General features: G+C 39.4%; 1 protein-coding gene across 2 annotated transcripts in view; it reads right to left on the minus strand.

The window, feature by feature from the left end:
• Window positions 1-817: 817 nt before the first annotated feature.
• The window catches only part of SPRED2 (sprouty related EVH1 domain containing 2), an 88,030-nt gene continuing 71,983 nt past the window's right edge, over window positions 818-16,864 (minus strand). The window contains exons 5-6 of one of the 2 annotated variants that reach the window (XM_034764229.1): window positions 4,208-4,357; window positions 818-3,536 (exon numbers count right to left, since the gene is read on the minus strand). In XM_034764229.1, the coding sequence (XP_034620120.1) occupies window positions 2,886-3,536; window positions 4,208-4,357 (801 nt within the window). In that variant the 3' untranslated portion in view covers window positions 818-2,885. Of the gene's footprint in view, window positions 3,540-4,207; window positions 4,358-16,864 lie in introns of both variants that reach the window. The other variant, XM_034764228.1, reaches the window with a different exon arrangement.

Below are 16,864 nucleotides of genomic sequence, written 5' to 3' on the forward strand. Positions count from 1 at the left end.
ACAATCAAAAATCCCATGCTAACTGGAGGAATTGACATCATGTGTTCACCTGGCTTTAAAAAAAAAAATTCTTCCTTTATCCCCTCCCATGATCAGTTTTCTCTTTTGTGTCACCTGTATTAATAACAATGCTGTCCCTATCCAATTTCCAGATTTGCAAATAATGTAAGCAGCAGCATTTTGATACGATGTATTTATATTTACATGGACTACGCTGATCATACATATTAGAAACAATAAAAAAAGTTAACTAAAATGTACATCATACACTTGTATATATATTTTTTACACAGAGGTAAAAAGGCTTATAAAAAAATCAATACAACAGGGTTTTAACTTTTAGTATACAGATACATTATGGATGTAGGCTTCAGGCACTTTCATTTGTTAATGTGAGCAATAGCTTGGAAAAAAACCTCTTCACAACCGAAACAAATTTTGGTTAATGTTTTGTTACCACAGATACAAAAATAAAATCTGGAGAATGTCTCTCAAATGATTGATGTCAGTATTGCAAAGCTGACTGGGAAAACACTACACACTGTTCAGCTGCAGTGTGGAGACCAATGAGAAATATTTACAAATAACGCCTCCATTTTCTACCATTGTGCCCTTACACCATTGCCTTCACAATCCAAAGAAAATGCGTAGCAAGATCTACAAGTATTACAAAAACCAAGAGGGGTCGGGAAGAGGGATTTTTAAAAATAAGACATACATAAAGGCTTGGAGTATGTCTGGTTTAGTTAAATAAATAGGGGCACTTAATAGAGACTTGACAAAAAACTGTAAGATCTCTTCGTAGTGTTGTGCTTTAAGAGGCAAGACCTTACAGATGTTTGTTTACATGAAACAACTTGCAAATAAAGATTGTTCCATCACATCTTTTTGAGGCTGGCTTGATGTTTACTAGACACCATTGAGAGATTTGTCATTTGCGATCAGGCACGAAAAATTTGTATTTCACTCAGTGAACCCAGACACGTTACACCAAGAGCAAAAAATCGATCCCTTTCTATCATCATTCAATTTTTTTGAACCTAAACCCAGCAACTGCTGCAAATTAAGTTTACCAAACTCTACAGTGTATAAGCACGTTGCATAATTAACGGATGGTTTACAAAAAGCTGTGATTAACTCTCAGCGGAACTGTTGGAACATTCCAACTCGAAAGAATGGCAAGCATTTCTTAAATCTATTTGGCAAAAATAAAAAGTTCCTTTCCTTTAAGACTGATGTCAATGTGCAATAAGAGGGAGGGAAGGGGCATGCACCCACTGGCAATTTACTGCAGAAAAAAATTATGGCAGGAACAGCAGTGCCAGCTTTGACAAGCCAATCCCTAGCTGCCTCAAAATATTCAGATTGTACTATGCTAGTTATAGCTAACTGATCTAAATCTTTTTTTTTTTAATAAAAATTATTTGGCTATTCCTTGTAATATAATAGAAAAATACTCTTTTCCCAGCTAATTACAAGCCTTGTACACAAGACATGACAGTAACATTTTTTTTTTTTTTTTAAGTATTCTCATCTTGCTGTATGCATAACACAACCCTCTGGATCCACTTTCAATATCTGGGTGGTGAGCTGGGAGGAGAAGGGTGTAGGAGACACTTAGGCCCCAATCCCGCAAACACTTACTCATATGATGAACTTTACACATGTGAGTAAGTGCTTCTAAAGTCAATGGGACCACTCACATGTATAAAAGTAGCACATGCATAAGCATTTGCAGGGTCAGGTCCTTAGTCAGGAAACAGGAGTGATAATTTACATGTAGGCTTTTTATTTTAAATACATATTCCGAGTTACTCTAACATCTGGATTTCATTGTGAATGTAAAATTCTCATGCACATGTATTTATTCTATAGAACAAAATTGAATTTAAAATTATTATTTTTCTGCATAATCCACCACTTGCTCAATGTTTCTCAAAATCACAATGGATTATGCTACTACTTTTGTGGTTGCACTGGCTATCTTGTTAATAATTCTTTGCATAACAACGAGAAGAATTTTTATTCAGCTGAAATATTAGTGTTTTATTCTCAAATAAAGACATAGCAGGGTAATGAAAAGTTCCTTTCCGTTATGTAGAATTCCAAAACTAACGTTTTATTTGCAAAATTATTTAAGAAAAAAGCCTAAATTTAAATTTCCCTTTCAAGTATTGGTCTGAAATAAATGCAGTTTGGATGACTATCAGATTCTCAAAAGTTAACTGAAATTAAGGCTCATTTCCCATATTCACTTAATATTTGAAATTTAACATCAGAGAAATAATTTAAGATGTTTGCCAAAAGAAATGATTATGGACTCTAAAGAGAAACTGCAGCTTACATGAATATTTTGGCTTTAAAAAACAAACAGTGATAGCAATACTGTGTTGTGGTACAAGTTTGTTACTAGAACACCTTCTATACATACAATAACTGATCGCAGGTTAAAATACTTTCTGGGTGGGATTTCATTCCATTACACTACATTTCTCAAAGTGCCAATGCTTGCTAGGTGTAGATGATACTGCTCAAGGCAAGCTATGGCATGACAGATCCACATTAGAGATGTTCTAAAATCCACCACCATCCACAGTTCATATCTCAGAGTCCTTTTAACTGAAAAAATATAAACATGTACACGACATTCTGTTCGATTACAGATTAATAATACAAAAGTCTATGCTGTAGGTTAGTTTGTTAGAACACTTGAAGAGCAAATTGATGCAGAGTGGCCCCTGGAAAATCAAACATAAATGATCCAAGTGGTTTCTGGACTCTGTTGGGCACACAGGCTGCATCAAAATATAAAGGATTTGAATGCTCCAAACCAACGTGCTCCTTAACTACAGGGAAAGCATAACACAATTTAAACTTGTGTGTAGTCATCCAGCTGCTTTGTGTTTCCCACCACAGCACCTGCACATAACCCCACAGTGGTAACAAGCCCGAAGGGGCAAGTAACAGCACATACATGGGGCAAAGAAGGACAAGGCGATAAGGGCCATCCACCGGAGGCAAAACTTTTCATCACTGGTGTCACATGAACAAGGGTCTGTATAGTCTCCTTCTGGATCAGACATACAGTGATAGAGCATACTGTCCGCACACCACATACAGCTGACTCGATGGATGCAACTTCTGACGCGGTCTGGTGCGTCCTGACACTGACCCCGCCTGTTTTCCTCATGATTGAATATGTCCCTGCAATACACGCACCGCGATCTCTCGCCATCTTCTTTCCGTCTTGGTTTGAACTTGACAGGCTGAGTCTTTATCACAGCACCCTTTATATCTTCACCCAGGTCAAAGTCTGAGCTGTCTACGTAAGGATAATTGTAATCATGTTTTGAGGCATCACTTTTGGCAAAACGTACGTACGAGTCCACATCATCAGTGTCGATGTACTTCCCTTGTGACCGGGGCTGGCGGTAGTCCTCATAACCTGTCATCCAAATCTTTTCCCGAGGGTTAATGCGCACTATCTCCTCATCATCATCTGGAAAGCTGACGTGTCGATAAGACCTTTGTATTGACTGCTGGAGAAAAGGCAAACAGTTTATTTTTGTATCAATGATTGGCAGAGGCTTTTGACATTTTTGATCAAGTGCTACTAAGCATCATTAGTGCATTTGGGAAAGAAATTTTAATCAGTGTTTTCTTATTTTTTTTTTTAATTTCTCTTGATCATGCACATTATTAAAATGATAAAATTAAGTTAATTTTCTTTTCTTTTTTGTATGCAACTAAGCTTTGATTAACAAAATAGATAAACCACTTTCACTTTATACTGTGCCTCACTTTCTGCATTAGCATGGTGGTAACAACCTAGTACATGCTGTGACTCTACGTTGCAACAGAAAATAGCTTCAGAACCTGCATCCCATCTAGACATAAGGAAAGGCATGTTGCTCACTGCGCTCCCTGTCCTGTCCCGTCCTGTCCCCACATATTTGTAACCACCACAGGAACAGAGCCCCAGGTTGAAAATCCACATGCCAGCTCAATGCTGCAGTTGTCTGTTGCAGCCAGCACAAGTGAATGTTCAAATTCCAATTTAAAAAAAACAAACCCCAACCTCCTTTTCCAGTGAAAACTTTTAAAAACAAAATTCATAAGTCTCTTAATATTAGATTATTTAAGAACTTGATGCTTGAACTTTCTCACAGTATCCCTTTAAGTAAGCAGCCATTAATAAGAAGCTCACTTGTTCTAGTTGGTAGTGGTCAGAGCTATACTGGTCGTGAACGTGACCGTGAGTGCAAATTCTGCGATGTTCGCAGGATGTGGGAGACGCTAGTATCCGCAGAGGCTGTTCCCTTTTTTGAGAAGAATTAGAAGAGCTGTCGGTAGCATTCTATTTTAAAATAGAAGGAAAAAATAATTAATTCATACATCCATATATTACTGCATATAGTTTGAGACACATGCAGCCACTCAGACATCTGCAATATTGGCAACACACAAAAACAAACACCATTATACATGTAACCTGCCCCTACATTCTAGAAAAAAGCAGATGGATCTATACGTAGGTCATATAAGTTGCTACCACAGACAGAAAATATAGTATGCCATAGCCTATGAGTGCTTGGTGACAGAACACAATTTCTATTTGCCTGGCATGTTATTGGTTGTGATGTACATTAGAAAGCGGGATGTTCATGCTATAACTCCTTCTGGATGGCAAAAATTAGCTGATTGCATCATTGAAAGGAATTTAAATAGGATGCATTCAGACACTGTTAGGTGCAACTGATTTAGACACACACACTAGATAGTCAGGCTGCAGAAGATTTAGTAATGGTCTTTTGCAGGTTTAAAAAAAAAAGTCAAGTGGAACCTTCTTTGCAGTTCTCTAAGAATTTGCCTAACTCTAATGGGTCACAAACTACTTACATAAAATGATCAAGTTTTTTAAGCTATTTTTTTTAAAGTTCTCACCAATCTCAAAATTCAATGGATATTCTTTAATTTTCAAAAGATACGTCCAGTGTCGTCCTAGCCCAGATCTTGCCTAGAGTCCTGAAGTTTTTTGGGTCTGATACTACTGCATCACTATGTTGCAATGAGTATCTCAACAAATGGGTGATACATCTTGATGGCAGTACATGATGCATCACAAGACCTGCAGGTTCATATTAAGATTATTTCTCCTGCAAGAGAAATTCCAAGGGGTCTTAATCAGCATCTCTATTTGATCATAGATTTGAGGATATAACAAACAACTTTATTTGCAATCTTGATTGAGAATTCTGAATCTGATACGAAAACAATATGCCCACCATATCGATTCGGACCATCCACTGAACCTGTTTCAGAAACTAGTCCAACTTTCCACCTGTACCATATATAATCCAGAGAGTGATTTATTTTACAAGTTCTCCCCCACTTGCATGAAATCCTTCATTGTATCAGCACTGAAACCGGCAGAAGTGCCAGTACACTTCATTGCACCTGTTTGCACCCCTGCCAAGAAGCCTCGGGAGAGTGGAAGGAACGGATGGCAAGAGAAGTCACAAACATTGCCTAGATACCAATGAGAAACACTGTACTGTTGCATAAGCCTGGAGTTGTATCGATGCAGGTGTCTTGAAGCGTCAGAGAAAAATCCCTGCAGGATAACTATCCAAGGCCAACAAGAGTATGAAGTTGTTAATTAGTATACAGCCTATCACCATTTTTTGGCCTCCCATAATGCCATGGCATATGATTTTAAAAAGCATTTTATGCTGCAACTGATGTATGAGCTGGGATTTCTGTTGCCTGTGCGCTAGCAGTCTTCCCTCTCACTTCAGTCACTGCATGCCATCAGTACGCTTCTTGGGGATGCGTTTAGAGATGTGTGTGCCTCTGGGGCCATTTCACCGAAAGCGTGCTACACCATTCCAAACCATCGCTAGAGAGGTCTGTAGGAGGAACAATCTTCCTCAGAGCCATCTAGAACCAGTTCAGTTCCATTAGTTCATGAAGGTAGACCGTCAAACCTGAAACGGAAGGAGGCAACACTCTGTCCACATGGGAATACATTTCAGTACTCCCCCACCTCCACTCATCTCAAACACTAGGACTGCTGAAGAAGTTGAACTGCTAACCTCATGGCACAGTCCCATGACACTCATTGGTGACCAAGAAATCCCAAGCTGTTTCAGGCTTGTTATCCACATGGACGCTGAAGTCCCCAAGCACTATGATTAAATACTGGGGTAAGTGAAAATGTGAGTTACACTAATTTATAGGAGGAGTGTATGTGTATAATGGGTCAGATACGGTTGCTGGGGAAGAAAATACAAGTTATCCAGTTTGTATGTGAAAAGATCTCTATTATAACTCTCCAGTAGGTTTACTTAAAAAAATGCTTAACTTACATTTCCTTCTCAGAATTTGAGACGTTCCTTTTAAAAATGACTCAGTCATTTAAAATTTGAAAAGCCCAGTCAATCTATGTCATTAATAAAGAGTAGTGTGTTAATCATTTACTACAGTTCATTTCCGACTAAATGTCTTTGTTGCTCAAGAATGGCTAATCAGGTGTCTGAGTAATATCCTGAGATAAGCGCCCATCATGAACAAGATGTGAAAAGACTACTCCCTTACGGCAACAAAACTGGACTGGTCACCTTGTCTCTGCTGGCTTTTCAGAATAGTTTCGCCACTTGTGATGCAATATACAGGATGAATATATAAAGAAATGTGAAGATTCATGCTGAAAAGATGAAGCAATGCAATATGAGGCAGTGTCAGAAGTCAGCTGCTCAAGGGAAATAATGAAAGCCTTATCACTTGGGATTTTTAAAAGCAGACTGAATAGGGCACTAACAAAGTGTACTGTCAAAAACGATTCTTGAAGGTGCAATAAGCCTTTCTAGATTTTATGATTCCATAAAATAAAAGTAATCATGGTTTTAAAGTTAGTCAGGAGATACAAGAATAACAGCCTAAACATAATCTGAATCTATATTACATTAGCTTGGTCTTTTTTTTTTTTTTTTTAAGCATAAACCATCACTAGCTGACCAATTCTCTGTGTTGCTTCACACTGCTTTGCTCACTTCCCTGTGCTATGCAGTCCCAGCTACTGAATCACCCATGTTTGGTTGGGAATGTGGGTGGAGACAGAACTATTCTCTCACATACCCTTCTCTCTGCCCATCTCATTCTTGTCGCTGAAGTGTCCCAGAGCCCCACCAGCCACCACAATTCTCAGACAGCAGGAAGATGCACTGAGACACTCCAACATCTTTCCCCCAGCCTCTCTTTTCAAGTTGGGAAGGATGAGCAAAACTAAGCATTCCTTTTCATAAACAAGTTATTCCTCTTCCCACCAACCTCCAAGTATCCACAGGGATGGGGGGACTTCTCCTCTCACCAGCAGCAGTGGTGTTTAGGGGAGGAACCACTCTCTGAGGCTCCATTGTGTGTGTGTGTGTGTGTGTGTGTGTGTGTGTGTGTGTGAGTGTGAGTGTGAGTGTGTGTGAGAGAGAGAGAGAGAGAGAGAGAGAGAGAGACTCTGACTGGGAGACAAAGACGGGGCTAAGGAAAATGAGTCTTTTGTCTCCCTCCCGTCCACTCTTTGGTCAAGGTAGTTGTAGTTTTGCATGTGTTTGAACTTGTATTGATGCAGGTGCCTTAAAGTGTCAGGAAAGACGGTCACTGCAGGATAACACACAAAGACAGGTGCACAGCAGGGTGAATAAGGATGACTGCATGGCTATCATCCTCTCAAGAGAGTAATTTTGAGGCCTGTGGAGAGCTGCAGAGCCAATTGGTCTTCATTCCCAAACAGGAGCAATAGTGGCTGATCAATCATTAGGACAATGTACCCTGCTCGCCAAGGGAGAGGCTGTTTAAGCAGTAAGGTCTTTGTCCCCCTCCTGGCCAGCCTAACGGGTCAGGAGATGCCAAGCTCTCTTGATTGACAGCTTCCTCCAACCGCCTACACATCTGTGAGGATCTCCTATGTGGAATCTACCCCTTTGTGTATTTACTATATTCAGATGCACTAATTTCAGGGGAGTAGCACAAGCTATTTCTTCTTATAGGACTCTCTTTATCCAGTTGGATCATTGGGGGGAAAAAATTGAAATGGCAACACCATGAAAGAAAAATCACAATACCTGGGCACATAAAATAAATGATTGAACAACTATTGGGTTAAGTTTGTGTCTGCAGTTTCTCTGCAGACAATCCCTCCGGTTTACACTATCTTAATATTTTAGTTTGTGCACGATTTCAATGGCACAATCGGGGTGCAACCATTTTCCCAATGAAATCACGAGATGTCATTCTCCCAAGATTCCTTCAGTTAAATCTTATAAGAGCAAGTCCCCAATTTTGGACGGAGCTCTCAGGAAAAGACAAGTGCCTTTGCACTTTTGATTTTGGTGGAAGTGAGGGGAGAAGAAAATATTTGCTTCTTGTATCACAACACACACCAGTTCCTCCCTCATCAATGAGATTTTACAGAAATAACCTCCCCACCCACCAAGAAATATTTTGCAGGATCAGATTTTCAAGTCACATCTAACATTGTATTTTTTGTGCTTGTAAAAAGTCCAGGTTGAAAATCCCTTGAGAATTTGGGCTGTAAGGTGAGAGATTACAATAAATAAATAAATAAATTAAAAATTGTAAAATGATTTCAGGCAACAGCACAGGCATTTGTGAACATAGGCAAATTTAAGTGACAAAAAAAAAATAAAAAATAAAATAAAATTAGCCAAAGAACACGTTTTTGCCAAGAACTTGTAAGGTAAGTGGTTATTGTATAATCCTGAAAGTGATGCTGCATAAGGACAGATTTAAGAAAAATGTTGTACATTTAAAACATATAACTAAACAACTGCAGTAATATACAGAAACCTGAAGCAAATGTGGAGGAAAGATTATCTTTCCATGGAGTTCAGAGAAGATTTGAGTGTACACAGATAACGGTGGTTACAGTAAGCATGAGTTAGGATTTTGTAACACAGGAATAGGACTACAATTTCATAAACGATTGGACAGTTTCCTAGTCACTATTTATACAAATAGCAAAATATAAGTTTTGCAAGAATACCTTTTTGACTGTTGGAGTGGTAACATGTAGTGGCAAAATTACTCCCATGACTGTGCTGTTAAATCAGCATAATTTAATGCAAAGTTTACATGGATTCTGTGCACAAAATCTTCTGATTAAACTGCATCTTAGTCTGCTTCTGGCATTATCAAGTTCTCTCTTACGTTGTACAAGGCTTGATTAAGGCTCCCTCACACTACCAGCGTGGTAGAAGTGGGCTTAGTATATATGAGAATCCAGCACAAGCAGTTTAATTAGAATGGTACATGGTGTCAAATGTGCATAGGGTAAAAGCTCTGAGCTTTTTTCTGTGTTCTTTAAATACTCTTGACTAATTGTCAGTGATCCAAGGCGTCAGACATGTCTCTTAAAAGCAAAGGACAGAATAGAGTTTTCACAACAGAAAAAGCAATTTTAACAAACAAATTTTAAAGAAAGAAATTTGTGGGTTAAAGCCACCATTCTAATACTATCTATAATCCTCCTTTATGGTGTACGTTCTCATATCCTGGACACATTTGGTAAGGAAAGGTCTCAGTTTCTAACTTTCAAGAAGTTGATATAAAAAGGAGTAGTGAAAAAAGTTATATGGGATGTTGTTCAGAGGTTTGCTGACAGCAGTGGCTAAAGCTATCGCATGTTACCGTGATGAGTGTGGTACGACAACCTAGACATAAAAGAATGTTCTTTCAACCTACAAGTTCTGTTTATGAGACTCCGGAGATTATCTCGTTATTTGGGCATCTCCTGTTTCCTTCTCTTTGTGCCTTGCCTCTGCCTTAACAGATTTCTCAATAGTGAGATTAACTAGATAATTTCACTGGGAACATGGACATTGTCATGTACCTTAAAAATCACACTCTTTCCCTCTTCAAAATCTTTGGTGGTTGTTTAACTTAACCCTCTGTGCAAAGATGGAGAGCCTGCCCTTGTGAGGAGAGCGTACTTACTGCATGGTAACAAGCTTTGTAGTGTTGCCACACTGCATCGTTAGTATATTAGTAAGTGCACAAGCAAGTGCTTTCAGTAGTTAATTTTTTCAGGCCTCGAAAGAGCATTCTGGTGATAGCTTATGACAGTCTGTAGAATCAAGTGTCGAGTCTGCACATTCTCATTTACAGAGATTTGCCGATGGTAGGCCAGGCCTATTCAGGTGACTAAACACCCAGTGTTACTTATAGGCTTATCTTTCAGAAATCTGTATAAACACTACCCAGGCAAGAGGAACTAATTGGGAAAAGAGCACTAGTAGGCGTGCACACACGCACAGAGAATGAGTAACTTTGTTCTGTGTCCGTCTGCTGGTAGGAGCATATAACACAAGAGATAATTCTACAAAACTGGCTATTTGGTGGCAACTGTCATTCCAAGGAAAACTAGAATTAAAAAACCTCAACAAAACTAAGTTAGCTGAGCTAAAAAATTGAGCACCCACCCCCACGTTAAAGCGTTTGCTCTTCGTAACTTTAAAAAAAACAACCATGCATTCAGCTGCATACAGTTCAGCAGACTGAACTGATATTTTAAATCAATAAGGGGGGTCATTTATTTAATTATAACTATCCACATTATTTTAGCTGGAATCCATCACCAAAATAGAACTCAACAGCTGATGCAAACTTTTTAAATACTCTCACTGCATGCCTTGCAAATATGTCAAGCTTTGTTTAAAAAGGCAGTAGTATTTATTTATTACTAACTTATCTTTTTGCAGAAATAAGCAGAAGAGGATGAAGTAACTGCCTACTTATAATTACTTCTGATTTGATTTTCATGAAACATCTACAAGATGCCGGGAAATCAGGCCCATGACAAATCTCATGAAGCAGGTAGATGAGGGAGGAGGGTTATTAGATGCAGTCATTTACAATGGATTTCTACATTATGCAGAGTTAAATTTTCAGTCCCCCACACTCAAATATCCAATGACACGTATTCTTCCTCTCCCTCTATTAGCAAAACGTCTATAGAAAAAGTTGATTACTGTGAAATATGACAGTAACCCTCTTCCACTTCCTTAGTGAACCACACCAAAAGAAGAAGAGGATCGAATGGAAGTGTTTGCCACTAAAAGAAGTCGCTCTAGGTTTTTAATTTTTTTTTGTTTGGTTGCTGACATCAAAACACATTCATTGTTTAGTTTTAGTAAAATGTTGCAAAGAGATTTTCGTTCTCCTTTGAGAACTTTCTGCAACATTTAAGAGAATAAAACCAGATTATGGTTGGTTTAACAACTCTCATGTGCACATTTCCAAGTAACCTAAAGTCTCTGCAGGTTTTCTTCAAGTTACAAGAGGCAATGGGAATCAAACCAGATTTGTCTGTGTTTAAATAGCATGTGGAAATTATAACCTCTCTCCTGAAGAGTGGTGGTTAGATAGTCATTTGCCCTGTGGTTCTGAATCAACCCTCTTCCTGTCATCACTAAGACAGATGGTCCAAGCTAGCACCAGAGGCAAATTCCCCTCCCCCCACTTTAAATTACAGAGGCCAGGATGCCGTGGCCAGGGACAGCTTCATCCACTAATTCCAGATTCCACTTCCCTCCAGCATTCTCCTCAGGCTTCACTAACATTGTTGTGTTATACATTGAAAGGCAATTCCCTAATCCGTTTTACTGTGGTAACAGGAAGTTGTCAATCATCTCCTTGTCAGGCTGCCAAGGCTGCCTCTCTTTCAAACCATGTTTACATGCTAAGTTTGGCCTGCTCAGTGTGTCACCTTCAAGAGCAGAAGGCAGAACTGAATGACGAGCAAGAAACAGAAATTTCTGACTGCTCCTCCGCACTGATGGCTAGCTCTCTTAATTTTAACATACGTGCCCCAGAGCCAAGGAAACTAATGACGTCTGTTTTAACATATCAGAAGAATAGATCACCATTTACAAATCTATTTTCTTACTGAGACCAACTTCCTTAGTTATATGTAATACATAACAGAAGTTTTCACCTTTACTACTTAGTGAAATTTTCAAGTATGTTAAGAACCAAAAGACAAAACAAAATAAAAAATGTGTATGCATTTTACAGTTTAGATGTTAGTGTAAAGAGCTGTGTCCATAGATTAAAAAGAATCCTGACCAGAGGGCAGAATCAGATAAACCCTATCTCACATGTAGAACTATTATCGTTCCTGTTACTGCCAGCAGTTTGGCTATGTTACTGTTACTCTACTCTCACTCACCTAATATATTTATTTCAGGATGCATACCGATCATATATACTCTTCTGGGTAACTTCAGCAGGATTTACGGAGAGGCAGAAGGCTATAACTGCTGACCCACGGTCCACACAAGATTACAGAACCAAGAGGACATCTAGTCCATCCCTGACTGATGTTGGTCTAACTTGTTCTTAAAAACCTCCAGTGATGGAGCTTCCACAGCCTCCCTAGGTAACCTATTCTAGTGATTTAATTATATACGAAGTATCTTACAAATAAAGTTCTCTTCCCCCACATCCTCCCCCATACCCTCCTACCCAAACAAAACAAAGCAATGGGATTTATTACTTTAACCAGCTGTGACCCACATACATTTTAGCAACAACACACCAAGGGCTTATCTAAACTAGGATAAAAAGATATATTTCACAAATGTGTTGGCCAACATGTTTTAATACACTAGAGCAGTGGTCCCCAAACTGTGGGGGCATACCCCTAGGGGGGCGGAGAGGGACGTTTGGGTGAGGGTGCATGGCAGAGCCTGGGCCAGCCCCCACAAGGGGCGAAGAGGGAGTGCCACCCAGCTTCACTCTGCCCCAAGCCCAGCCCAGCTCCGGTCCCAGCCCCAGCTCCACTCTGCCCCCTGCTTTGCCCCCAGCCCAGCTCTGCCCTCATTCCCTCTCTGCCCCCAGCCCAGCTCCGCCTCTAGCCCCAGCTCCTCCCCCATCCCCAGTTCTGCCCCCGGCTCTGCCATCAGCCCAAGCTCTTCTGCTGAGTCAACTGTGCAGTAATGGTGGGGGAGCGTGGACAGATTCCATTGCTGGTAAGGGAGGGTGTGGCAGGAAAAGTTTGGGCCCCACTGCACTAGAGTATCCAGGACACGTTGGTATGTGTGTCAGTTGGTTGAGGTGAACCCCAAGGGGTGCCTGAGGTTCACCTTGACAAACTAGCACATGCTAAAACAAAACTTGTCCTGCTTACAATGGTGTTAAGCTAACACATTTTAAAAATACACCTTTTTAAAAATCTTACTTTAGACAAATTGAAAGGCTAAATCTAAACAAACTCAGTGTGCTGTTAGACAGGATGTAGCCCTCCAAGCAGATACATGATGTCCGCTTCATTCTCTCATACCTACTATAAAAATAGAAAGCTTCCACACAACCTTCTCTTCTCCACTCCAAAAACCCCATGCTTAAAATCAGACCCACAATTATTTAAACAAACCAACAAGGGCAAAGAGATTTGGACTGCCACCCTTAACTATACTCTTTCTGTCTATATAGTGCACAGGTCCCCTGGGTAATTTTAAATAGCGGAGACAGATTGGACAGAGTTACAAAGTTGGATTCTCCAGTCTGCCAAGTTTACTTGTAGTGCTTATACAGCACAAAATGAACTGAAAGTGGCTGGAAACAGCTAAGTTGACCCCTTCTCCAACCATGTTTCCATCCACCTCAGAACTTGCCTGTCAGTGTAACTGGAGGTTTGGGGCGTCAGAGTTTGTACATCTTCATAAAGTTTTAGCTACTGCAGTGCTCAAAATCAAAGTCCCACTTTCAACAAGCATCATTCAGGATCACCTTGTGATAAATCAAGTGCCAGCGCATGCCCTTTTCAATCATCAGTGGTTGAGCGCAAGGGTGTTAAAAACCACAACTGTGGCAAAAGAAAAATAAAACTAAGACAAGCTGGAAATACCCTTTCCCACTACCTGGTTTGCATGGAGAGAGGTGTTAAAACTTGCACAAAAGTGTTTTGAGGCTAGATCTCAGATTTAAGTAGGGTCATTTCAATACAGACATTTGCACTAACAAATTATTTTTTGAACTAGAGAAACCAAGACACTTTCAAGCAACTGATATATGAAAGTGTGACTTTGCTACAATACATTCATTCAGAACACAGATTTATTCACCTAGGCGAGAGACAACAACTTTGAAAATAGCGACTGTTCAATTCATTTTGACCTCCGGCAGCATTCAGAGCACAGGCCAAACTATGTACTTTATGATCTGAAGGAAGATGCATTTTTCTTTTATTAATTTGATCAGGTTAGAAATCTCAGATATAGGAGCATTACTCATGTGGTGGTTCTTGGTATTCTGAAGAATACCTGATTGCTTCCAATTACAATGATATATAATAAAGCAATTAAATGTAATACACAAAACCAAAACAATCAGCATATTAAATAGTATTACCATAGCCAGTTAACCTGAGGCGCTAGGCTCATGGGGCTGGCAGGGCGTTCGTCATTAAAAAACTGCCCCCAAATTCCCACACTGGCAGTTAAATAAAAAAAGGCAAATAATATAAAATGCTGCCTAACTGGTACATCTTATTACAACGCTTACATGTTTTGGCAAGATACCACTGTAAGGAAACTTACATCACTGCAAGAGATCACTTTTCAATTTCCTACAGGATATATCACTGTCCTACTGCAAACCTGACTGCATATGCGTATGAGAAGATAGAGAGCTAGGAAATGCACTATAAAACTGTTTTTAGAGAAGGGAACTAGAGGCAACAGAAGTTGCTTCTTTTAGGTAAGGAAAAGTAGTTTAGCACAACTAACAACTACTATGAATTATGGAAAAACTGCATGTTAGCATTTGTTTTCAATGCTGAATTTGTAAGCAAATCCATAAATAATATCTACAGTCTACACACTCTTTCTAGTAATTGATTCTGCTATCTGCGTCTCTTCACACATACAACAGAACCTCAGAGTTACGAACACCTTGGGAATGGAGATTGTTCATAACTCTGAACAAAATATTATGGTTATTCTTTCAAAAGTTTACAACTGAATACTGATTTAATACAGCTTTGAAACTTTACTATCAGAAGAAAAATGCTGCTTTCCCTTTATTTTTTTAGTAGTTTATGTTTAACAGTACGGCACAGCAGAGACCATTCTGACTACATAAAGTCACTGAAGCACTGGTATGTAAGGGTACGTCTATACTACCCGCCCGAGAGCGATCGATCCAGCAGGGGTTGATTTATCGCGTCTACTCTAGACGTGATAAATCGACCCCCGAGTGCTCTCCCGTCAACTCTTGTACTCCACCGGCGTGAGAGGCGCAGGCGGAGTTGACGGGGAAGCGTCAGCAGTCGACTCACCGCAATGAGTAGATCTAAGTACGTCGACTTCAGCTACGTTATTCACGTAGCTGAAGTTGCGTAACTTAGATCGATCCTCCCCCCCCAGTGTAGACCAGGCCTAAGTGCTTTGTCAAGCACTTTGACATGTTTGGAGAATACTTTTCACTTCACCTGTTCCCTAAAACATTTTCAGAACGGTGTGGTGAAATTCACAGACAGAGAAATGGCAGGGTGATTTGGTGAAAAGGAATGGAAGTTATTGTTTTAAGGCCTTAAACTCATACAACAAAGAATGTGTGGTTCAGAACACTTTAGTGTTACCAATTCCATTTTCCTATACTCTCAGAACAAAATCCAACTTCACTCTCCAGTAATATTAATTTGGTTGCTAAAAAAAGTTTTAGTTTTTTTTAAAGTAACTAAATTTTAGATGTTTTTTAAAATGTGACTACCTTGCAACCATCTTTCCAAAGGGTTAAGCTTGCTACATGTAAATAAATTGGGGAGAAAAAAAAAAATCAGTTAAATATGTTAGAATGAATCAGTTTTATGCACTGCATATCTATGCAGCTTTCACCACAGTAGATTTTATGAGTGATCCTCTCTAATCTACAAACTGCAATGGAATATAGATATTTTATAGCCGGAACTATATGTTTATTCTTGTAGTTTAATCAGTTTAGGAACATAGGAATTGCCATCTCAGCTCATACCAATCACCTGTCTAGCTCAGTATCAAATGCTTCACAAGAAAGCATAACTTGCTTGTATTGGTTTAATTTTAATGTAGCTTTTTTCAACCTATCTACTAAAAAAAAAATACTGTGGACAAAGGCAGAACCATGCCTTAACATGACACGGACGTGAATGAGAGAAGGTCCCACAGTTAGCAAGGGATTTAATTTTTGAAGTCACTTCCTACAGTAAAAATCTTTCCAACTAGTGGAGGTTCCCTGTTGATTGCCCAGGACTAGTTAGTAGCATAATTAATCTGAGAAAAGAAAAGAATCATAAAAATAGAAGGAGCCTCAAAAGGTCATATAGTCCACCTCCCTCATGGTGAGGCAGGGTCCAGTATACCTACACAGGGGTAGGCAACCTATGGAACGTGTGCCAAAGGCGGCACGCGAGCTGATTTTCAGTGGCACTCATACTGTCCGGGTCCTGGCCACTGGTCTGGGGGGCTTTGCATTTTAATTTAATTTTAAATGAATCTTCTTAAACATTTTAAAAACCTTATTTACTTTACATACAATAGTTTAGTTACATATTATAGACTTATAGAAAGAGACCTTCTAAAAACGTTAAAATGTATTACTGGCACACGAAACCTTAAATCTGAGTGAATAAATGAAGACTTAGCACAGCACTTCTGAAAGGCTGCCGACCCCTGACCTAGACCATCCCCAACAGGTGTTTGTCTCAGGTGGTCTTAAAAGCCTCCAGTGACAGGTATTCCACAACCTCCCTTAGTAACTTATTCCAGTACTTAAGCATGCTTAAAATTTTTTTCCTCTAATACCTAATCTA

The sequence above is a fragment of the Trachemys scripta genome, chromosome 3 (genome assembly GCF_013100865.1).
Source record: "Trachemys scripta elegans isolate TJP31775 chromosome 3, CAS_Tse_1.0, whole genome shotgun sequence".
Lineage (NCBI taxonomy): Eukaryota > Metazoa > Chordata > Testudines > Emydidae > Trachemys > Trachemys scripta.